At 38.7% G+C, this 25485-nt stretch overlaps 2 protein-coding genes across 2 annotated transcripts; one reads left to right on the top strand and one right to left on the bottom strand.

The window, feature by feature from the left end:
• Nucleotides 1–257: 257 nt before the first annotated feature.
• Nucleotides 258–25459, bottom strand: LOC144054908 (CMP-N-acetylneuraminate-beta-galactosamide-alpha-2,3-sialyltransferase 1-like). Its single transcript, XM_077570314.1, has 8 exons — nt 25312–25459; nt 24266–24395; nt 12385–12646; nt 8840–9036; nt 7861–8028; nt 7671–7707; nt 7443–7562; nt 258–3353 (listed from the first exon to the last, which is right to left on the bottom strand). Exons 3-8 carry the CDS (start codon nt 12634–12636, stop codon nt 3186–3188), a joined length of 942 nt encoding a protein of 313 aa, XP_077426440.1. The 5' UTR covers nt 12637–12646; nt 24266–24395; nt 25312–25459; the 3' UTR covers nt 258–3185.
• On the top strand, nt 13834–18624 carry LOC144054832 (uncharacterized). The gene is made up of 3 exons (XM_077570160.1): nt 13834–13850; nt 17580–17660; nt 18319–18624. The coding sequence occupies exons 2-3, from the start codon at nt 17580–17582 to the stop codon at nt 18622–18624; spliced, it is 387 nt and encodes a 128-aa protein (XP_077426286.1). The 5' UTR covers nt 13834–13850.
• Nucleotides 25460–25485: the final 26 nt, after the last annotated feature.

Raw genomic sequence — 25485 nt, 5'->3', positions numbered from 1 at the left:
GTTCACACAGATCTCATCTCCAATGTAATTTTACAAGACGAATACCAGCTGCAGCGCTTCCAAACAGACAGAATTCCTTAAACGTGGATAAAATGTCCACTTACCGTAATTAATGTGGCCTGGAATTCTATCCGTCCGTGAACGCCACAGTTCGTAAAACGTCGTTCGTCGGGTGGTCACCATTTGATGGCGTATCATATAATTTGTAATCTTTTGCGTGTCCAAAAAATTGAAGATGACACTTCTTTGTGAAAAGGCTCCTTGCAAGAATGATTTATTACAGAGATCTCCGGTCACACAGTTGAATATCACGTAAAGAGTGCCATCAAAGAGTGCCATCCAAGAGTGCGTGCCTCCCCCCTTGAGAGACAGCCCTTTATTACAATCAGAGTTTGAAAGAAAAACGCCTCTTCTCCTCCCATCGAATAAGAAAAACAGATTGGTTCTCACAATATGCTATGTTGATCTTTCATGTGGGAAGAAAACAGAATCTCAATATGCCAGCTTGCACTTTCTTCATATTTTAGCCAAAACATGTTCTCAGTGTGCACTTTCTCAAAACAGAATCTCAGTAAACAGATTTAACTTTCTCAAGCAGGACACTGGAAAGGGAATTGAGACAAAAACCAAGATAACAGATAGGTTAAGGTTGAGTTGTATTGAATTTAACATTATTTCACCTGCTCTACACATCTATAACTAAATTCAACATGGTTAAAATATAAAATAAAGAAGAAAAATGTTAATAATGTTAACAAGACCAACAACCATTCACACTCACAATCACACCTATGGACAATTTGGAGTGTTCAATTAATTAACCTGCCATGCATGTCTTTGGAATGTGGGAGGAAACCGGAGCACCCGGAGAAAACCCACGCAAGCACGGGGAAAACATGCAAACTCCTTCCAGGAAGGCTGAAGCCCGGACTCGATCCCACGTCCTCTGCACTGGGAGGCGGAGTGTACATGCAAGTGTGCGGCAGCGGCCGATAAGTTTGAGTTGTCCTATATTTTGAGGCTAAATAGGTGGCAATATGTTGTGTCGTCCGATGTCATGAATGAAAATTAGGACGCACAAAATGATTATTGCTGGTCATTACTCACCGTCATTTAGGTGCCGCTGGCGCTGCCGCAGCCTCTTTTAATGTACATGTACTGTAGTGTTGGTGAACTAATCAGGCCAAGCGGCGAACAAACAACAACTCTTTAATGACAATTTGCAAGTAACTGTCAGCCGTAACCACGCCAGAACACAACAGCTTTACCCAATTAAAACATTTAGCATTCCCAATTAACACTCATGTGGCATCATTCCCACTTCCAGATTCTACAATATGTTTGGCTCATCTAGGTCACTTTGGGTAAAATTTTCAAAATTCCCCCAAATTCTTGTATTCTAGCATTTTTCACCAATTAAAAAAACAATTACCATTCATTCAAATCGCATATTCAGCAAAATAAATGTAAACTCTTCAGCGTATCCTTCCTGCATTAAAATTAAAAAATAAAAGCTAAAAGTTCTGTGGCTTTTTTTTGGTTGTTTCTCTCCACTAATTTGTGCATTTTTTTTTTAATTGATTCACACCAACCTAACTTTAAACAGATCAGCTTATCCCTGCTGTAATATTTGTTTCAATATTTCTAAATAAAAGCCAAAAATTACTATTTTTTGCTTTGCTGCTCTAATTTCTACATTTTTGGTCTCACAGTGGCCAATAAAGTAGTCACCAATGTCCCCCTCCCCCACCCCGCATCCTCATTTACACATCCCCAAGATTACCCAAACAGGTGGCCAAAATATTAGGTAGACCCCAGTTCATGTGTGTGGGCGTACCCAATGAGGTGGCAAAAACTACTGTACTGTAGTTTTAATTGTGTAAAAAAAGTCCTCTCTGTTAAGTGATGTAATACAATTTACTAGATGTGTGCTATCAAAGTACATGTTTGTTGTGAATGCGAATTCCCAAAAGAACACCGTTTGGTTGTGCGGGTAAATACAGTAAAAAAAAAAAAAAGTTAAATTTGTATTCAATCTTGTCAGGGAAGACAAATTAGGGCTGCACGATATTGAAAAAACATGCAATAAGAAATATGGGTGTCAAGTGCTGTGTTATTGATATTATTGCAATATTGAACATGTACCTAAAGAAATTACATTATTGTTATCTAATGAAAGAAAAAAAAAATTTATGTGGCAAAATAAGTTGGCTCAATGTATTGTTAGCTAAATAATTGCAATAACTTACAATTATATAAGTATATTTTAAAGTTATTTAGTAATGCCAGAAGATACTGTTTTCCTATGTATAGACAGCAATGAGCAAGGTTGCATCTGATTGGTCAAAGTTAATGCTAGTGCTATTGCACATCTTTGTGATGTGCATATTGCGCCGGCTATTGTCGCGGTCACAATATTTTTTCAATATATTGTACAACCCTACAACAAATATACAGTAACCACCTTTGAGTTTTATTTTAAAATATTTTTTAAGAAACAACTACAGAAATTTGAATCCATTGTTTGTTTGTCTTCACACTGTGGCTGCCGTGGCTCACAGTGTAGATACGGTCATTCAGTAACTAGAAGGTCGACGGTTTGATCCCCGCTCTCCCCCGAGTCATGTGTTGTTTTGTCCTTGGGGAAGACACTTCACACACATTGCCTCCACTGCTACTCACACTGGTGTATGTAAGGTGCGAATGTTTGGTGGTGGTCGGAGGGGCTGTAGGCGCACACTGGCAGTCGCGCTTCCATCAGCCTGCCCCAGGGCAGCTGTGGCTACTTAAGTATCTTACCGCCACCACAGTGTGAATGTGTGAGTGCATGAATTATGTATCCATTCCATTGTAAAGTGTCTTTAAGTGTCTAGAAAAGCGCTATATAAATCCGATTGAAAGACCAAACAAACAACAACAAAAACTATATATGTATTATACTCTATACCCCATCCCACCGACCACCACCCCAAAAAGTATATATATATATATATATATATATATATATATATATATATATATATATATATATATATATTATTTACAAAACGGCCACACAGTATGTACACTGAATTGTGACAATATGGTGAAATGGTGACAATAAATAGTGATTGTCTGTACAATAAAGGTGGTGGTGTGCTGAACAACAGTTATAAAGAATCAGATGGGCAAGAATACAGTGCATGTTACAGTCCTTTAAAAAGACTAATGACCTTCTTCTGATCCAACATGCGAATGAACTCATATTCTTGCATGCCAGCATGAGGTCCAGTTCTCAGTCTTTTGTTCCTCAGTATTTCAAAATAATGGCTCCAATTTCCTTCTCTGTCGGCACCAAACCCAAAAACATTGACCTGGCAGGAAAAACACAATTGTAAATATGATTTAGATATCGAACAATGCCAGATTATCCAAAAATATTTTATAAAAGCTAAAAATATTGTTATTGAATTTTTTGGGGTTTAGCTAATGATTTTAATGAGTATTTTGTTAATGTCGGCAGTAATTTGGCAAAGTAATTCCCTGAACCAAGAAACAAATATGAAATAGATAAGCACATTAAAATAACTCATCCACGATGTTGCTTAATGCTGTGAATAATACAGAAATATTAAATGTTGTTAAAACATTAAAAAAAAAAAAATCCATTGACAGTTAACAGTTAACATTGATATGACATTAGTAAAAAGTATTATAGAATATGTTGTGCAACCTTTCACATATATATGTAATTTGTCATTTAAAGCCATTATATTTCCATCAAAAATGAAAATAGCTAAAGTTATTCCTATTCATAAAAATGGAGAAAGACACATATTCACTACTTATAGACCAATATCACTGCTTCCACAGTTCTAAAAAATTCTAGAAAAATTATTGTCATATAGACTGGACAATTTTATTGAGAAACATAAGCTTTTAAGTGAAAATCAATATGGGTCAAGAGAAAAATGGACCACCCTCAATGGCAATCATGGAACTTGTAGAAGCAATATCTACCAACATAAATAATAAAACATTTGCTGTTGGGATTTGAAAAAAAGCTTTTGATACTATAGATCATTCAATATTAATGGATAAATTAGAAAGATATGTCATACAAGGTTTGCCATATAAATGGATGAAAAGTTATTTGGATAATATATATCAGTACTTACAGTTTAACAATATACAATGAAAACACTTGAAGATTACTCATGGAGTCCCCCAAGGGTCTGTGCTAGGCCGAAACTATTTCTTTGTATATAAATGATACCTGTTGTGTCTAAAAAAATATTCAAAAGTGTCTTATTTGCTGATGACATAATTCTCTACTGTTCAGGAGATAACCTGAAGCAGGTTCTGACTACTGTGGAGAATGAATTAAACACATAAAAATGGTTTGACATGAACAAATAATCAGTAAACATAAATGAAACAAAGTTTATAGTTGTTGGTACTCGGCAAACCACACCACTGGTCAAAATTATGGTAAATTAAATTGAAATCGAAAGAGTGTATGAAAATAAATTTCTTGAAGTAGTTATTGATGAAAAAAATTATGTTGGAAGTCACACATAGATAATGTCAAAAGGAAAATGTAAACAATTATAGGGATACACTCTAAAACTACAAATGTTCTGAATAAGAAATCATTATACACATCATTATTATTACCATATCTGACCTATTGTGTGGAAATCTGGGGATACAGTATACGCAAATGAAACAAATACCGGCCCTATTTTCAAACTGCATAAAATAGCCATAAGAATTATTAATCAATCAAAAATATACAGAACCAACATTGACTATTTATTAAATCAAATACAATGAAATTCTACGACTTAATTGAATTTAAAATAGCACAAATATAGTACAAAGTACACAACAATCTACTCTGCCACAGTACTCAGAAGCTGTTTGAAATTTGTCACGGCTTGAGAAGGGAGGACCCAGATGCAGTGAGGAAGGCGAGCCACGGCAGGGATGCGGATAACTTTGATTTAATGTGGCGATAAACGCAAACACAAAATCGCGCACACAGGCGGACAAAAGTAAACACAAACTCACGCACACAGGCGGATAGCAAACAAACTCAAAATCACGCACACAGGCGGACGAAAACAAGCACAAACTCACGCGCACAGGCGGATCACAAACAAACTCAAAAGCACGCACAGTGGCGGCAAAAAGGTAAGTCATGGGCAGCAGGAGAAACACTTGTAAGACGAGTACAGTCGGGTCAAGAGAGCGGCGTCTCGGAGTAATCACCCGACACTCCTTGCTGTGTCCATCAGGCTTTTATTGAGGTCTGATGGCAAGATGGGCAGCAGGTGTGTATGGTGGGTGGAGCCCACCAGCTGACCCAAATCATGACAAAATTAGAGAGAGTCCTTATAACATAAGGGGTACAAGTGTCTACAAAAAAAAAGAACAAATATTAAGCAAAGGTGTTAATTTGTGGAATAATTTTGTAACTGACCTGAAAAGATGTGAGTCACTTGCTGATTTAAAAAAAAATGTTTAAAAGCAAAGTTTAAAAAAGTACTTAAATCAGACATGAGCTCTTAAAATTGTATAAATGTTGTAATTTTTTCCCGATTTTATCAGTATGAGTGCAATGAAAACTGTATATGTGAGTATGAGGATATGATTCATAAATGTTGGTTTGGTTTGGTTTTATTGAACATATAAAAAATGAAGAAAACACATAAAATATAGAAAAAAAACAAGAATAGGAAGAAAGAAAAGAGTTTATATGTTCAAAAGGGGTAGGAGGAAGTTAAAAACGTATCTAGTCCTACCCCTTATTCATTTTATGTTAATACAATAATAAGTTTTTCTGTGTTTTTTTCAGGAAAGCTCAGTATTGTTCATTCGATTTGACATCATCAATGCTCTCCTTTTTTTTTTTTTTTTTTTAAATAATAATAAAAAAAATAAAAAAATAAAGATTTTATATATATATATATATATATATATATATATATATATATATTTGTATGTGGGTGAGTATGTGTATGTGCGTGTGTGTGTGCGTGCGTGTGCGAGCGTGTGTGTATTCATCAGTTCACCTAAAGCCTATTAAAAAAAATCCCATACTAATAATATAATATAATAATAAATTGCCAAATGCAGAAACATCAATGTAAGTTATCACGATGTGGTGGCTCTCGCTAACAGACAGAATTAAGTAACCAGAATTAGTTTTAAAAATTCTATATACGTAGACCATGTTTCTATAAATTTTGATATTTGGTTTTTATTTGAGGCAGATATTTTTTCCATTAAAATGTGATTCATGAGGAGGTTAGACCATTGGTCGATATTCAGAGTTTGTTTATTTTTCCAGTTAACAAGAATTGTTTTTTTTTGCGATAGTAAGGGCTACAAGTGTAGATTGAAATTGTTTATGTGGTAAGTCAATTGTTGTTAGGTCACCTAGCAAACACAAGGTTGGAGATAAAGGTATCCTACAGTCCAAAATAGCGGAAAGTTTTTCTAAGACTTTAGTCCAGAAATACATAACCGGAGTACATAACCATAAAGCATGAACATAAGTGTCTGTAGTGTTTTGTAAACATTGGAGACAAATGTCTAAAACTTTCATTTTAATGGTGGCTTAAAAATGTATCTCGTCCTACCCCTTATTCATTTTATGTTAATACAATAATAAGTTTAATGTATTTCAACAAAAGAAAAATGCTGAAATGTATTATGGTATATGCCTATGAATTTCATGTACATATGATGTAAGTGCAATTGTATAAATGACCAGGTTTATACATGTATCTTTTATTGAAATACATTAACCTATTATTGTATCAATAATGAAATAAGTCAAAACATACAACAAATAAGGGGTAGGACTAGATAAGTTTGCAACTTCTTCCCACTCCCTTTTGAACATATTAACCGTGATTAATTCTTGTATAAGGTTTTTTTCCCCTCTTCTTTGAAATCTTTATTTTATTTTTCTGCTACTTGTTTATATGTTTAATGAACAAAATCAATCAATCAATCAATCAATCAAGATTGATTTGAGTTGGCCAAATTGAAACGTTTTTATGGACATTTTCCAGTTATTTTTATATTATTTTTTAAATTACTGTTCCTAACAAGTCAGGTATTGCTTCTGGTACTGTGGCTCCCTCTAGGGGTATGCTGAAGGAATTAGGTTCAGTTGTAAAGTCATCATCTTATTTCAGTTTAATACACTTTCATTACATTTCATCTTTGAGAACTGTTTGTTTTTAAATATTTCTTTAGCTATACTGTATATTTTTTCACCGGACTTTGATATGCAGTACATTTGAATCCAAATAAAAATTTTGTCAGCATTTTTCGTGTGATGATACAAAATATAGAAAAATAAATAAATCAAAATGTAAGATTGACAGAAACTTTCATTATTATTATTATTATCAACTTCCTAAAAGGATCAATTAAGAGCCACCTACTTCATCACATATTTGTAAGCTTAGCACCAAGGTCATGAAGCCAGTAGATGGGTAGCGGCCTTTCTTTTTCATCCACATTTCATGAGAATATTTCATGAAGGCCGGGTTGATGATCATCACCTGTTGCAAGTCAGACTCTTAATAAAGACACTCAAACTGAAATGAAGAACTGTATCCCAAGAAAACAAACATGTTTGACTGACGTGATTACTTTTAGGTCAGACTCACCAAGTCCTTGTTGCCTCTCCTCTTTGGGCCCTTCTGACTGTAAAAACACCATCGCATATATCATTTTATCAATTTGCCCTTAGGTGTGGGGTTCTATATCTGCAAGCCTTTTGCCCACCATTATTGGGGGCTGCAAAGATAAATATTTATTTACTGTCCAAACTATTGAGAGTGGCAATAGAACACCTACTGAGGGGCGAAGCTGTTGAGCAGCCAAAGCAAGTCCTTCATCTTGAACGGAAAGAACACAAGATGAGTGTTTTTGTCCACATTGGTGGCGCTTTCAGGATACATGACGCGATGAGTTGTCTTGGTGCCAACGTCTGACTCGTAGCCCTTGGTGGGCCCGCGGTTCATTCTATATGAATCACAATGTCAAGCATTTAAGTCATCAGACGTTCAGTGGTACCTATAGAGTTTAACTCATTTATTGACCATGCTTATCACTCTAATCACTTGATTTTCAAAACTTTCCTCAATCAAAATAATGGAAATTAAAAAAAATTATAAAAATGTAGCGGCATATCCAGCCATCATCTGAGCCACTTATCCTCACAAGGGTCGTGGGCGTGCTGAAGCCTATCCCAGATGTCTTCGGGCAGTAGGTGGGGTACACCCAACCCTGTCAATTAACCTAGTGTAACATACATGTTTTTCAGAATGTGGGAGGAAACCCGAGTACCCGGACAAAACTCACGCAGGCACGGGGGAGAACATGCAAACTCTACCGAGGATTCGATTTCACGACCTGTGTGCTGAGAGGCAGGCGCTCTAACCAGTCAACCACCGCGACGCCCTGGAACTGTATAGTAATAATAAATAAAAAACATAAAGAACATTTTTAATTTCTATTATTTTTACTTCACATTCACTTAACTTAATCTTGTTTTTTGTTTTTTTCCTTTTTTGTCATGCTTTCCTCACTTTCAACACCTTCCCAATCCTAACACACTTGGCTGGCATTACAGCCTGTATCCTCTTCAGTATAGTTCGTTATAGAAGTTGTATTACGCTCATACTACTTCGCCAAGTCGACTTGACAAACAAACATTTCGCTCAAGTTTTTGGACCGATGATTAGAAAAAAAGATTTGTCAAAAACCAGAATCCCCCTAAAAACAAGCCAAAGCACTTGTAAATTAAGGTACCACTATAAGGTGGTGGATTTACCTTATTACGATGTCATGGTAATCAATTAGCTGGCCGTAGTGTGATCCTTTGAGATTGGCCGAATTGCCCACCACCGCACAAGTCCTGCAACGGTCGGACGATTGTTGCTCAACTTGTGGGGTGGGTGGAAAGATCGTAAAGAGTTTGTCGACAGTTTCATTGAAAAAACTGAATGGGCGCTTTTCCCGCTGCACATTCTGAAAAAAAAGAAGATTTGACAATAGTGACATGAAGATACAAAACTAAAACTCGTTTGATAAAAAATAAATAAAAAACCCTCTCTCTAATCTGGAAACACACACACACACACACACATTCATTGGCTAGATGTATTTTAAGTACACTAAATGTAACTGAAACTAACTTTTGCATTTTGTACCCAATTTTGTAAACCCTGCCCTTGCTAATATTAATTCCAGCACAATGAAGTGAAAGTGTAATTGCAGTTCATTATATATATATATATATATATATATATATATGAAGCTGGCTCTTAGGACATGGAATGGCACCTCTCTGGCGGGGAAGGAGCCGAAGCTGGTGTGTGAGGCAGAGAAGTTCCACTCTGGAGTTGCCCACGGTGAGAGGAGCAGAACAGGTGTGGGCATACTTATTGCCCCCCGGCTTGGCGCCTGTATGTTGGGGTTCACCCCATTAGACGAGAGGGTAGCCTCCCTCCGCCTTCGGGTGTGGGGGGGGGGGCAGGTCCCGACTAATGTTTGTGCATATGCACCAAACAGCAGTTCAGACTACCCACCTTTTTTGGAGTCCTTGAAGGGTGTGCCGGAAGGCGCTCCATCTGGGGACTCCCTCATTCTGCTAGGGGTCTTCACATGGGCAATGACAGTGAGGCCTAGAGGGCGTGATTAGGAGGAACAGCCTCCCCGATCAGAACCAGAGTGGTGTTTTGTGAGAGGTGGTTGGAAAGCTCCTCGGTGGCAGGGTCCCGGGGGTGGATGAGTTCCGCCCGGAGTTCCAAAAGGCTCTGGATGTTGTGGGGCTGTCGTGGTTGATAGACCTATACAACATCGCGTGGACATCGGGGATAGTGCCTCTGGACTGGCAGATAGAGGTGGTGGTCTCCCTTTTTAAGAAGGGAGACCGGAGGGTGTGTTCCATTAATAGAGGGATCACATTTCTCAGCCTCCCTGGTAAGGTCAATTCAGGGGTGCTGGAGAGGAGGAAGTCGATTCTCGGATTCAGGAGGAGCGGTGTGGTTTTCGTCCCGGCCGAGGAACAGTGGACCAGCTCTTCACCCTCTGCAGGGTTCTCGAGGGTGCGTGGGAGTTCGCCCAACCAGTCTACATGTGTTTTGTGGATTTGGAGAAGGCGTTCGACCGGGTCCCTTGGGGAGTCCTGTGGGTGGTGCTTCGAGAGCACGGGGTACCGAGCCCCTTGATACGGGCTGTGCGGTCCCTGTACGATCGGTGCCAAAGCTTGGTCTGCATTGCCGGCAGTAAGTCGGATTTGTTTCTCCTCCAAGGCTGCCCTTTGTCACTATTCTGTTCATAGCTTTTATGGACAAGATTTTTAGGCGCACCCAAGGCCTTGAGGAGGTCCGGTTTGGTGGCCTCAGCATTGGATCACTGCTTTTTGCAGATGACGTGGTGCTGCTGGCTTCATCAGGCTGTGATCTCCAACTCTTACTGGAGCGGTTTCGCAGCAGAGTGTGAAGCGGTTGGGGTGAAGATCAGCACCTCCAAATCCAAGACCATGGTCCTCAGTCGGAAAAGGGTGGCGTGCTCTCTCCGGGTCGGGGATGAGATCTTTCCCCAAGTAGAGGAGTTCAAGTATCTTGGGGTCTTGTTCACGAGTGAGGGCAGGATGGAGCGGAAGATCAACAGGCGGACCGGTGCTGCGTCTGCAGTGATGTGGACTCTGTATCGGTAGGTTCTGGTGAATAAGGAGCTGAGCCGAAAGGCGAAGCTCTCGATTTACCAATCGATCTACGTTCCTACCCTCACCCATGGTCACGAGCTGTGGGTCGTGACCAAAAGAACAAGAAGAAGATACAAGCAGCCGAAATGAGTTTCCTCTGCAGGGTGTCCGATAGGGGTGTTAGAAAAAATCGATTCGGCAATATATTCTCGAATCGATTCAATATGCGGCCGAATAGATTTTTAAACATACATTTTTTAATGGATATATTCAACAAAACGTCTAATTTAGGGTTAGGATTTACATATTAAGCATGGAAGAATGTTATATTAATGGAACATTAAGCCTTAATATTTTATTTCAGTGCTGTTCAAACATGACACAGACTGCAACCTGTTTGTTAAATGCAGTGGCTCAGTTATAAGCCTGAATTTTCAGATATATAAATACATTTTCATACAAATCTTACAGTGTACATGTACAAGTTTACTGATAAGTATTTTCTAAATTTGAGTTTAAAAAAATCACAATAATCAATTTATAGATTCGTATTGGGATTAATCGGTATCGAATCGAATCGTCACCTATGAATCATGATACGAATCGAATTGCCAAGTACTAGGCAATTCACACCCCTAGTGTCCGGGCTCTCCCTTAGAGATAGGGTGAGAAGCTCGTTCATCCAGGGTCGAGCCGCTACTCCTCCGCGTTGAGAGGATCTAGCTGAGGTGGCTCGGGCATCTGGTTCGGATGCCTCCTGGACACCTTCCTGGAGAGGTGTTCTGGGAATGTCCCACCGGTGGTACAACCCAGGACACGCTGGAGAGACTATGTCTCTCGGCTGGCCCGGGAACATATTCCGGGATCCCGCCGGAGGAGCTGGTTGAAAAGGCTGGGGAGAGGGAAGTCTGGGCATCCCTCCTAAAGCTGCTTCTCCCGCGTCCCGACCTCGGATAAGTGGTATAAGATGGATGGAGATATATATATATATATATATATATATATATATATAATGAAAAAAATCGGGGGGAAAATCATAAACCAAATTTTTTGTTTAAAAAAATCTGAGATTTTATTTATAGGCAAAATCCGTTGTGATATTTTACTTGGGATGCACGATAATGCTATTTTCAAACAATACCTATAAACCAATAATTTAGAAAGTGCCGATGTCAATAACAGATAAGTAAGGGTTGAAGAGTTGGGCACAACTTGTGCTACAACCACAACACATGGACCAACATGGCAAGTCTATTATTATCGGCAGATTTCTTTATTATATGGCTTATCTGTTTGACGCCAAATTGGTCGATAATTGCCGATAATTATCGCCACCGATATTATCGTGCATCCACATATTTTACTGAGTGGTGAAGGTTTGCAAATGTTTGCGAACGTAGCGAAGGTTGTTTTTTTGTCAGGGTTCATTAAGTTTCCAAGATGTTCACAAACAGTTTTAATGGTTGGAAACTATTTTTCTTGTTGCCATCAAATTTTGAACATGTTCAGGATTTCTTTGCAACAAGAAACATTGTTAGCGACCGTTAGAATTGTGGACTTCTGGCGAACGTCTTTGCAACCTTTTGCAACCTTTAACAAACAGTGATGAAAAAAACACAAACACTTACAACAAGCATTCGACACTTAATCAGAATAAAATGTGCTACCTTCCACCAGCTGAAATCATCCTCCGACATTGGGGTTTGTTTGGTCAAAAACGGCTTTGGTGATGCACCAATCAACATTTTAAACTCATGTTCACCCTCAGTCAAACATTTCTGGCAGTTGCAGGCACGCAACTTATGCGGCCAGAGCGAATACAAGTCTGTCAGATTCCATTTGGACTTGTAGAACAAACCGGCGGCAGTCAAACACAGTAGGGTAAGCAGGATTCTAGTCTTTCCCAGTGTGGACACCATTCCCGTGGGCCTGTGGAACACAATAAGCAGAGCATTGATGACTTGATAGCTGTTAGAATAAAATCTGAATTGGCTGTAGTTGATGGACTCACACCTAAATATCTCATAATTTGCTATCGTGTTCCTCATGACTCCATCTTAGGCTCACTACTACTACTCTCTGAAGGGTGTTTTTGACATTTTCCAGAACCAGCTTTCACAGCTAAAGTAATAAATAAATGCTATCAAAAGAAGATACGATTCTTACAGTACATGGTAATAACTTACAAACCTAACCTCTGTGACTGTCTTGATGATTCTCTCTCTCTCACCTTCAAACCGCATGTTAGCTTCTTCAAAGTTGTGATTTCCCCCGTTAAAGTTGATATTTACATCAAAATACTTTGTACAGTAATTAAAAAAAACATATTTGTGAGACCTGGAAGAGCCGGAAACAATATTTTGTGCTTTCCGCACGGACGTTCATTGCTGACGGACGGCAGAGCGGAGCTAATTCAAACTTAAACACGGAAATGTGATGCACCTGATGGTGAGCCGACCTGCTCGATGGACGTTGAAGACATTTAACATTTTCTATGCATATTTTTACTGTTTATGAATTTACTTATAGTATATAGATGCCATATAACTGTGATAATGTTTGTGTGAAATATATTGGACATATAACTGTAGTGTAATGAATAACACTTTTCACTCCCTTCCAGCTGGTGAGATAGGAATGCACATGGGAGGCATGTTCTCAAGTTCTCAAGTTGATAACACTGTGGGTCTGAGGGAGTCTAGGTCGCATGGTAGTACCTGTCTAATCATATATTTCCGGCTTTGGACGAAACTGGAGTAAACATGTCAATAAATCACTTGTCTGTCTATTATAATTGCTAACCCTTTGTCCAGCCTCAGAGGAGGAGTATGCTTTTTTCATCTATAAAGCGACTGTGTGTTTTTCATATGGACACACTGGAGGCTTAACATCACCTTTGAATGTAAGCATGTCTTGTGTCTTTTAAGAGCTCTTAAAATAAATTCTTTATAAAGAAGGCTTCTTCATCAGATCTCATTTTTCAATTATTTTGAACACGCAAAGATTACACTTAATATAGTAATCAAATAATACCTTCAATTGGTGACCTCTGACGGCGACAAATTGGGACGTTTTTGCAACAGCTGTGATGATCTTGGACAACTGAATTTCTAAATGCGCAAATATTAACAAGGTGAGTGGACAAATTATCCACGTAGAGAAATTCTGTTTGTTTGGGATTACTCAGAGCTGCATTACAACCGTACCAAATTGTATTTGAGATCTGTGAACAAGTTAGGGGGGGTTTTGAAGTCGTATTTGTTACGGAGGGACGCGAAAGTCCTCGATTTTGACAATTACTACGACATTGATCCATGCATGGGTTGGCCCGTTGAATACGGAAGTGACGTCAAATGGGAGCGCTCCGCCGTTCGGAAACGGCATATGAGATTGGTTCCGCGGTGGAATAGGCTGTCTTGTTTTTATTTTTATTTTGGTATGAATAAGCCCTCCGAATAATTTTACGGAGTGAGCGGAGAGGATAAGCCGCCTGTGTGGTATTATTCACACGGTGTGTGTGCTGTGGGTTATTATTAAAAACCGTGGGACATAATTCCGCGGGGTGTGTGTGTTGTGTCGAATTAACCCGCTCGTGTGATATTCACATTGGAAGCGAGAGCTATGAAGAAGCCGCTCGTGTGATTTCATTCACATTGGAAGCGAGAGCTGTGAAGAAGCCGCCCGCGAAGATCCGGATAAGTATTTATTAAGTCGCGCAAAAAGATATTTAATTTCTGTTTCGTTTTTTCTTTTTCTTTTCTTTTTCTAAAAAAAATAATATATATATACAGTATATATAGAATAATTTTTTGGGGGGATTAATGAGAATAGTTTTGATCTGTTGTATTGTAGTATCATAAGTGAGACGTCACTGACTTTATAAATATTATAAACGACTAAATTACTACATATAATGGACGACATTTTTGCCCGAGACTCAGGGTGGTTTGATTTGCGTAAACTTCCGGTCCATACTCAAAGCTTGTCGCTAAGCGAACAAGTCACGGCCGCAACACTCGTCATGGCTGAAGCGCTGCCACCACGGCGACGGCGGAAGATGAAAAATATTTTAAATGAATGGATGCGGACTAATTGTGATAAAGGTTGGTTCCCACCGTTAAAATCTGAGACATGTCTGATTGCATTAATGAAGTCTGTAGAGCTTACTTGTGTAAAACAGCGCCAAACGCTGATTACCTCCGTGAAAAACACATCTATAGTTTCTTCGAATGGAAGAAAAGTTAGACGGTGTGGGGTCGTGGACCAAATGTTGGTTTGTGCTAGAATGTTAGCGTTGGGTAGCTCTGTGAAAGTTGCTCGTAAAACTGTTGAGTGAGTCCGCTAGCCACGGCTCGGCTAACGGCGACGTGTTTGATGAACGCATGGCGAATGCTAGGCTAAAATCTCCGCCAGTTTAAAATTGTTAGAAATGAGACATGACCCGGAAAATAGATTAAATAAGGCAAAAGTTTTCGGATTGGAATTGGCTCGGCATGCGGAGATTCCACAGTCTATTGGTTCTAGATGGCGTACTAATCTGGAGCATGTGTGACTTGTGTGATTAGGAGAGAATGTTTTTTTGTTATAAAATGACTAGGGTCAATTGTGTGATTATAATGGGAATTTTTCTAGTTGGTATGTGTGTGCGTATGTGCCCCAAAAGTTTGAAAAAAGTTGAGAGAATTGTTGAGTAATCGAATGAGACCTAGATAAGGAAAGTGGAGGCTATCCGGGTGGTTTGGAAGTTAACTGAATCTGTAATTGTGAATAAGAAATGTGTGGATGGATATTTCATTTGTTTTTCTTTAAAATCTTTAACTATATGTTTGGTGTTGTTTTTGAGTAGAAAAGACTGGTGTGATAATGGCGTTTGTTTTTCGTATAGGAATGTAGAAAAAAGAAAAAGAAAAAATAGGTTTTGAATGTGATTTTCCCTCCCCCTTTTTCTGCTCCTTCCCTGTGTCTTGGAAGAGAGGAGGGGGATTTGTGTGGAAAATAGGAGTCAGAGGGCAATGTGTCCTGTAATGGGAGCTTTTCTTTTTTCTAGGTAAGAGAAGAATGCGTAAAGATAAAGAGGTCTAGATGATACCTACAGGCCACTATCCATATTATTTTTAAAAAAAAAATCAGATCTGTGTTTTTTATAGTTGAATGAGTAATAAAACCAAATTTTAATATAGTTGAATAAGTAATAAAACCAAATTTTAATTGAAATAGACTTTTCATTTTTGATTTTTTGATTTCCCCTGCATCTCTGATAACTCATTCGTAGGTGTGAAAATGATTTAACCTTTGTCCTTATCTGAGTCCCATTCTAGAAGTCTGGAGAGGACTTTCCTCCAAGTGGCCAGGGTGACTGACAGCTGTCACATTTTCTTAAATTTGAGGTAACATGTAATGAAGAAGTCGTCTATGGTAGATATATGCGTAAATATAGTAATACTACTTGCTATAATGTAGAACACATTTAGATGAAACTACAAAATACATATTTTTTGAGAAAATTATTTTTAATTATAACAAGCATATAAATCTCTTGCTGTGATCTCATCTCCCTCTGTCTGTTCCGAGTGTATAAGTGTTTCAGGCAGGTTCAATCTTTGACGAGAGGTGTTGTTCTTGGGTGTCTCCAACGTGCTGGAATAACCTGGCTGTTGGGCACAGAGTGGACGGCGAACTGAACAATGGTCACTTTCGGGGGGGGGGGGGGGGGGGAGTGATCACACGGACTGCGAAAAGGATGGTATACTGCAAATCCGCTCGCCATGAGACTGTTCAATGACTCTTATGAATTATCTGAGCAAAATGTCCATCAACTCTTTGAGCAGACATCTCAAACTCTCATCACAGCCGTCCTGATGAAACTGTCAGGGGTCTCCAGTGACAGCTAAGGCCTGCTTTGAACTTTGCCCTGCATAAACTGCTATCAACAAGGACAGGAAGGAATATGAACTCCAGTGTGGACTCAAAGTTCGAGTCATCTGAGATCGGCCTTTGAGTCATATTTTGGTCTGTTTTGAGTACAGTTTGCACTCTGCACTCTGTACTGTGTCGGAAAAGGAGATGTGATCTATAGCAACGCAGTTTCGGAAATTGAGAACGGCTTATGTGAATTAGGGTAGTATAAAATGTATTCTAATCTTTAATACTATATTTTCCGTTGTTTGATGCTTGTTGAATTTGGTCTTCTAATTTTTTGCCCATTTTCCTTTTAAATTTTAGCTTCTGGATTGGACTCAGATGTGGAACACTTACGGCAAAATTGCTGGTTGAAATTTTTTTAATTTTTGATTAAGGTCGCAGCACTGATTTTAATTGGGTCATGATCTGCAAAGTTGCCTACTGTGTTGTACAAGCCCCGCTACTCTGTAGAAGAGGGGAGGATAATTAGCATTTTAAGATTACTTTTTGGTTTATTTGAAGTAGGTATTTTGATCTTTTATCTTATTTTACAGTTAGTTTGTTTTTTACTCACACTGTGTTGCCTGGACAGAATTCAAATTTGCGCCTCCAAGGGTTTTGTTTTTAGGAATTGTTGCAAGACTAAGCAGGATCTGCTCCTGTAGTCTTGGTGTTGGACAAATTGCCCCAATTTGGTTTTTATTATCAACAGGACATAAGGTGTCAGTTTTTTTCCCTTTTTGAAGCAGCAATTTGTAAGCGGCTGCAGTTTTCACATTCAGGTCTGAAATGATCAAAATTGATCTTTATCAGATGAGGGAGTCAGTTACTGGTCTGTCTGTGTGTGTCACGAAGGAAGGTATGCACACAAACAGTTCATGTTGAATTAAATCAATATAGGACTATAAGTTAGTCTGAATGAGGTGATACTTCTATAGTATGTGAGTGAATTAATTCACAGATGGAGAATGGAGAGGATTTGACTTGGAGGAAAGTAAGTTCTACAAAGATGACAAAAGACAACCCGAATAGCAGAAATACGGTAAGTATATTCAATTTCAGAAACAATTGAAAAGTATCATTTCTAGAGCCTATGGAATTTGCCATTTAGGTGTGGAAGGAACATTGGGACACCTGGTGGACATTATTTTATGAGACAAGTTGTAAAAATGAACTGCAGGACTGCAGTGTTTATTAAAGGTATAAATATATATAAATCTCTTCTCAGACTGTTTATGGCCCGGCCGGACATGAATAGTTCTGAGTTAAGATGATGTTGTTTTTAAATGATTTACACTGCTATAATAAAAACCAGCGTAAAAAATACAGAAATTTGATGTATGATAAAAAGTACATTTATGCTAAATCTACAACAGTAAATATCATGGTAAAATATTTGATTAATCATTATCTACTATTATAAGGGCTTCTTAGGAATATTGGATTAGACGAACCCATTTGAAAAAACAAAAACTTCATAAGATATAAAAAGGCTGGACTCCTTTTGAGGGTCATAAAAACAGGCCGTTTCCCACCCCCAATGTTCCGCTGGGGGAGTCACACGTTGAGAGGCCCCCAGTAATTAAGGAGATAGTGTCTACATTCTCTAAGCTAAACAGATGTTCCTTCAAAAATAAATGATTGTAAATATGTGTGGTTGAAAGTAACTAAACCGAAATGGTCTTGTCCTCATTGGCTAGGTCCATTTAAGGTCAAGGAGCGTACATCCTGTGCGGTGCGCTTGTATCGGAAAGGAGATACTTGGTATCATCTCTCATCTACAAGGCCGGCTGTTTCTGGTTCAACAATGCCACCAAGGGCAACCATCTGATGATCTACGCCCACACCAGTTGGAGCCATCTCACCGAGCCCCACCACGCCGTTTCCAGTGTCTACCTGACAAGCTGTCCAAGGAGGGAAGCTGCAGCGTAGGAGGTCCTGGAAGGAGATTCATTGTAGTGCCTTTTCCATGGGCAAAGCTGACCAAGTGTCAATCTGCTGTTTGAAAGGGGGAAATCACTCAATGGTGATTTGAGTCACATGCCCCTTTTCATCAATTCACAAGGATAGATTCACACTGGGAATGAAGTCCCGTGACCTTTCCTGCGATCTCTGGCAGTGAGCCAGGGTTCGGAAAAAGGCTGACAACGCCTCTTAAAAAAAAAAAAAAAAAATCATCAACCAACGACTGACGAACATCCTTCTCCTTCAACAAAAGAACTTCTTCTCAAGATGGCTTCGATGAAGAACTCTGCTACTAATTGCTGCATTGTGACGGTTTTTCTCTCGTTAATTGTTGTGCCATTTTGGTTTTTCATGAAACCCCTTGACGTGAGTTTGAATACAACACACCGTGATAAAAGAAATGTTATTTCTACCCAAATTCCAATGGATAATGAACTGGGCGTATAATAACTCAATTGTCCTGACCGTTGCTCCTAACACAAACACATCTGTCAAACTCCCCATTAAATCTTTGAAGGGATTTAGTAGTGGGGGGCCGACGAAGGGGGGCCTTTGGCTCAAGTACTGGTGGTATTTGACAGGTAGTGTTTTACGACTGGACTGGAGCACCTTCATTACCACCCAAAGTGGCCGATACTGGCCGTCAGGTTCCAGTGGTGAGGCAGTTTTTTTTTTTAGCAAGAGAGTAACATTGAGAAGAATGGGACATCAATTCGAATAAATTTTTGTTCTTCCTGAAGGTAATATCCGGCCACCTAATGTAACCATAAATAACACCTTTTGTTATGGCCTAATGCTGTGGGCATGGTTCTCTGGAACTGATCCCTATTTTCCAATTTTAATTTGCATTGATAAAACTATGAGTAAGACAGAACAACCTGAAATGACTAAATCAGAATCGTATAGCCCTTGATATGTTACTTGCAGAAAGGGGTGGTGTTTGTTCAATGTTTGGAGAACAATGTTGTACTTTTATTCCTAATAACACTGCACCGGGTGGAAGTTTAACCAATGCCATTGAGGGACTCCGGACACTTAATTAAAAAAATGAAAGAGCAGTCCGGTATCGATACGTCAATTTGGGATAACTGGATTGATGTGTTTGGAAGATATAAAAATTTGGTTTCAGCTTTTGACAACTTGCGGTTGTTGCTGTATTCCTTGTTTGAGATCGTTGTGCACGCGGCTTATTGCCACAGCCATCGAAAAGCAAGATGTACAAAACAAGTCGTCTTATATGATGGTTGAATCTGTAACTTCTAAAGCTATGACCGCGGTGGCGACATCAGATGAAGATCCGGCTGGAATTTTTCTCTAGACTATTTCTAAGGGGTTTAATGTCTTATTTTGAACAAATATATTTTGTTCATTGAGGGACTGAAGACATTTAACATTTTCTATGCATATTTTTACTGTTTATGAATTTACTTATAGTATATAGATGCCATATAACTGTGATAATGTTTGTGTGAAATATATTGGACATATAACTGTAGTGTAATGAATAACACTTTTCACTCCCTTCCAGCTGGTGAGATAGGAATGCACATGGGAGGCATGTTCTCAAGTTGATAACACTGTGGGTCTGAGGGAGTCTAGGTCGCATGGTAGTACCTGTCTAATCATATATTTCCGGCTTTGGACGAAACTGGAGTAAACATGTCAATAAATCACTTGTCTGTCTATTATAATTGCTAACCCTTTGTCCAGCCTCAGAGGAGGAGTATGCTTTTTTCATCTATAAAGCTACTGTGTGTTTTTCATATGGACACACTGGAGGCTTAACATCACCTTTGAATGTAAGCATGTCTTGTGTCTTTTAAGAGCTCTTAAAATAAATTCTTTATAAAGAAGGCTTCTTCATCAGATCTCATTTTTCAATTATTTTGAACACGCAAAGATTACACTTAATATAGTAATCAAATAATACCTTCAACGTCCATTGCTGGAAGTAACAACAACACATCTTTAAATAACTTTAACTCTTTGACTGCCAGACGTTTTCAGAAACGGGTTGTCGCCAGTGCCAGCTGATTTAAGCATTTTGACTGATCTTTCAAGGTCCACAGAAAATGTTGTGTTTGGACTATGGAAACACACATACTACCAAATGAAAGATTGGACTCTCATCTTTCATCAGAAAAAAGTTTGTTTCTACCTTATTCCGTTCTTCAGTAATCAACAATAGAAAATGGTTACTTTCACCGAAATTCTCTCTTTTGAAACAAAAAACGGAGAAAAACAGCTTTTTGTGAAACGATGTTATTTCATGCACTCTAGTGAATTGTACACCTATTTTTGTCCATGAATGATGCCACAAACACCTAAATAGTGCTTTACTTCTGTAAAACGCTTTCACCAACAATGAAAAAGTGTTTTTAGATTGCAAAATACGTTTATTTCCATTCAACAGTGTAACAATTTAACAAAACAATTTCGCTAACTATTTACAAATGTGTGCAACTGTACTGCACTTTTAGCGTTGGTCGATGCCTTTAGTCTTGTAAGTGTTGAGCTGCTTGCAAACGGGGCGCCATTCTCCGTGTGCTCCTCCTCAGCCACCTAGCTCTCCCCCCCACATCTCCTACTGCCGCGTCAATGCTTTCAAACCACGGAGTCATCATCATCATCGATGATGATCATCGTCGTCATCAATGTGCTCTTTATCGTTGGTCGATGCTTTTCGAATTTGAAAAAAACGACTCAGGCGTGAGCTGCCGCAGCCGGTCGCCATTTTTCCTTTGTCTAACATTCTCGTCTCCTGCTCGACGCTCTAGCTCCGCCTCTACTGACGCCCACCTGATCTTGTCAAAAGAGAGTCAGCGCTGCCCTCTAGGGGCCAAAAATAGTCATTAGGCTCACGAGACCTGCTTGAAACTTTCAGGACAGTTCCGCAAGCCTTGCCAGCACCAGTTTCAAAAAAAAAAAAAATGGGAGGACGTCTTTTAACGTCTTTGGCGCTCCTCCGTAGGTTTTTGCAGAACGTCATTTAACGTCTTTGGCAGTAAAAGAGTTAAAAAGGCGTGATTACTGTGGGAAATGAACAAAAAAAGGTGTTACGTACGAGGCACGAGCGCCGTAAAGTCGAAACGAGGACTCCATGTATTTAATACATGAATACACCTGCCCAATGTTTTCTGAGGTATAGACTACATATCACGTAGCAATTTGTTTTACCGTTGTAGCAGACGTGTGTGACGTCATGCATGTTGTGATCACGTCTCTGATCAACTGCTGGAAGGAGTCATGACATGCTTTTTTGTTGTGTTTGTATTGTATTGTATTGATTTTGATGTTTTATGTAATGTTTTGTGCTGCGTTTTCTGTAAAGTGCTTTGTGGCAGCTAAGGCCGTTTGAAAACCGCTATATAAATAAAGATGACTTGAATTATAAAATCTTTACACATCACTGTCAGTTGCTGTATCTACGAAGGTTGTCAAGCATTTATTTTTCAACAGGTTCATAGATGACAAGTTTTTGGGAAAGGTCATAATCCTATTTTCATTCCCCAAGAGATGGCTGTGACGTAGCTGAATGATCCTGCTCTCTTCACCTTCTTTTAGGCATGAAAATCTCTCACCTTTTGGTGAAATTTGCTGTTTTCATCATTTCAAACCAAATTGGGTCACTTACGTAAATTGTGCAGATCTGTTGAGAAAGGCCATATACACATGTAGCAGGGCATTTTTTTAAATGGATACAGTATTTCCATCCTCTGGGTGTAGAAAAAAATTGTATCTACACCACCACGTTTGTAGAAAAGAAAACATCCACAACTAACTGCATTATTGCATTTTTAAGTATGTTCATAACAATTCCAGACCTTAAGGTGGCAACAGTTCCAAATCCTATCCAATCAGAGTACGCCTCCGTCTGGCGACTCCAGTTCCACAAATTGGGCCTACAATGAGATACATGCCAAGCCTCTAAGCGGCAGTAGTTAGCCAAATACTCCTCGTCTCTTGACGTCACTTTGCCATACGTCACACAAGCACAGACTGTCAGCTGCTGATCTGTATATATGCAGATCAGTGCTCTCAGCGCACACAAGACTTTTTTTCATTAATTAAAAAAATACATCATAAAAGGAGCATAGAGGAAAACAAAGAGGATAAATACAAAATCTTAAAAAGCTTCACTTGTCTTTTTTTAACAACTTTTTTCGCCACTCACTCACCACACACACATATACAAAAATGGTCTCCCCGGTGGGGAAGCAAATCCACGCCGCCTTTTTTTCCCCTTGTTATTTTTTAACAACTTGAGGTATGTGATTGAGAGTGACATCTGTAGAGGACCGTAAAACTTTGTTTACTGACGGACAGATGTGACAGCGGACCCGGAGAAATACGCAAATCTTCACTTTGGCCGGAGATTTTAACGAAAAAAATCCCCACGGACGTGTGGATGACAGGGCAAACCGCAGAAAAATATCTCCCATTTGCAAAAAACTCGGCTATGTGTATACATGGCCTAAGGTGGAAAAGCGCTACAGTATATAAATGAACCATTTAACATTATATCAAACAGGGTTTTTTTTCTTTAATTTATTCAGAGCAGAGTTTTGATAAATGTTAAGTTAAATGTAATATTAGGAGTATTAGATGCCTGCTACTACTTATTCATTGAAATTGATGAATCGAGTCCCATGTTTTATTGGACAGTGTTAATAATCAAATTATCAAAAATAAAAATTGAACATTTCCTATTATTTCTTAATTTTATAGATACTTTGGTGATAAGAGACTTTTTGTTTTTTGTTTTGCTTGAGCCCCTGCTATATTGGCCAGCCACACCTGGCCATGGCATTCAAACGAGTTGTGACCACTGTTGGTGATCAGCACTTAAAACCTGTTCTTGGAGGTCTGCACTATTTGCGTAAGTCGACTGAGGCTTAAATAGTACACAAGTACAAAGTAAAACAAACACAGCCATTCAAATCTGGAGCTGCTTGACTTGATTTTTGTCATCTTGTGTTGAATCTTAAAGACAATGGAAGCCTATCTGGAAAAGCCACCTGATATTATTCTGGCTTTAAGCCAAATGCCAATGTGAAGGGAATTCTTCTTCCCTCACTCACTCACAACCGCATACACTTTGGATAACTAACCGCAGAACAGCAGCTGGCAGTTTTTAAACATGATTGCAAATTCTGTTTACAATTGGATGTTCTTAGCTCCTTTGGGGTTATGCTGTTTTTTCTATGAAAGCTCTTCAGCCCCCAAGGGGTGTGCTTTTCCTGTTTGTGATGAACTCTACCTTGCTTTGTTGTCAGTTGATAATCAGTCTTGTTTGCTTAGTCAGACATAAAGCTCACTTTTCGTTTGTTCTAACATCTTTGTTTCTTCAATTTGATTACATTGCGTCTTAAATTGTAACTGTTTTGCGAAGGTTTTAGTGTCCTTCTGCTTTACTGTCGCATTGAATGTATATAATCTCACACACATTTATCTAGCTATCTATATCTATTTATATAAACAATCAAATTTTAAGACAATAACACTTTTTTTTTGTAGTTTTACTACATTTTTGGATATCACTACCAAAAGCACTGTACTCGCTTTGCCATATGCCATAAAATCAAACCATTCAAACCGCTCCCATGTTCATTCATAGCAGTTTAAAAAAAATAATAATCTTTGACTTGTGCAATCATCATTGATTAAAAAAAAAGTACCTACCTGTCACAGAAACGAGGTGTGAATCAGCTTGGTCAACGATGACAACAGCAGGAAGTTATACAATCAGGTAGAACAGGTAGTTGGCATGAAGGGGAGGATCCGGGAGGTGGTGGCTTTGGTCACAGTGGGACTTTGCACCCAATAAAACACACTAGATCATCATATAACACCAACATACTTGCGTTTTGTTTTCACAAGAGACCCAGATGCCATTACAATGAGAAATCCAGCAACACTGGTTCATTTTCAAAATCTTAATGCCTGGAACAATAATGCTAACCTGCAGGTGTCTGATTAAGCGGGTGTGGATTTAAATCATAAGGGTATCAATAGGGTACCAAAGAATTTCAAAACAATTGCAGATTATGTCATTTTATCTGAGTTTAAATCTCATTTTAATTATTTATCCACCTGAGCATGAAACATTTAAAACTAATTGAGTTAACGTCACAAAAGTGAGAGAAAACAGACATGTAAGACGAGGAGGCACGGCAGCTTCAGGTTTCATTTGTGAAGTGTTCGCTAACATAAAGAAAGCAGACATTTGAAGGGGAAAAGACCAAACAGGCACGTAAAGTGAACGAATTCAAAGGGATCAAATCACAATGCAAATGTGAGGTTGTTTTGAATGGTACCTGGAAATATTCAAAACATTCTCATCTTTGTACCATCAATTGCACTAAATGTTCAGTGTTTGAATTTGAATCAGTGTACAATTACTTTAGGTATGCATTGTCTTGTCAGAAGTATTTTTGAATTTGTGCCCTGCAGCTGCAAAAAATAATGAACATGCAAATAGTCACCTTTGAGGCATACATGGCAGTAAGACAAAGAGAGCCAGCATCATTAGTTTGCACCTGCCGCATTTTGCCTGAGCTTGTCATTTTGAGGCTAAGACACACACAAGGACATTGAAAGCATAGCCATGGATAAAACATGGAGCTCACATTAGCATGGGCCACTTTAAATTTCTAATTTATATTGAATATAGTGTAATCATTCGATTGCTAAACACCAAACAATTATGTCTGGGGATAGTGACTCACCTGATGCTTTGCCTTTTACCATTATTTTATAATAGTATAGTGTAGTGAATTCCAACAAAATTTGCAGATTTAATGTTGCACCGTCTTATGACGTAAAGTATTTTTTTTTTAAAACACATCAGAGCAAGGGGTGGCCAAGTTCGATCCTCGAGAGCCACTATCCAGCCTGTTTTC

The sequence above is a fragment of the Vanacampus margaritifer genome, chromosome 7 (genome assembly GCF_051991255.1).
Source record: "Vanacampus margaritifer isolate UIUO_Vmar chromosome 7, RoL_Vmar_1.0, whole genome shotgun sequence".
NCBI lineage: Eukaryota > Metazoa > Chordata > Actinopteri > Syngnathiformes > Syngnathidae > Vanacampus > Vanacampus margaritifer.
Note: the sequence above shows the minus strand (reverse complement) of the source record. Positions and strands in the feature narration are given on the sequence as shown.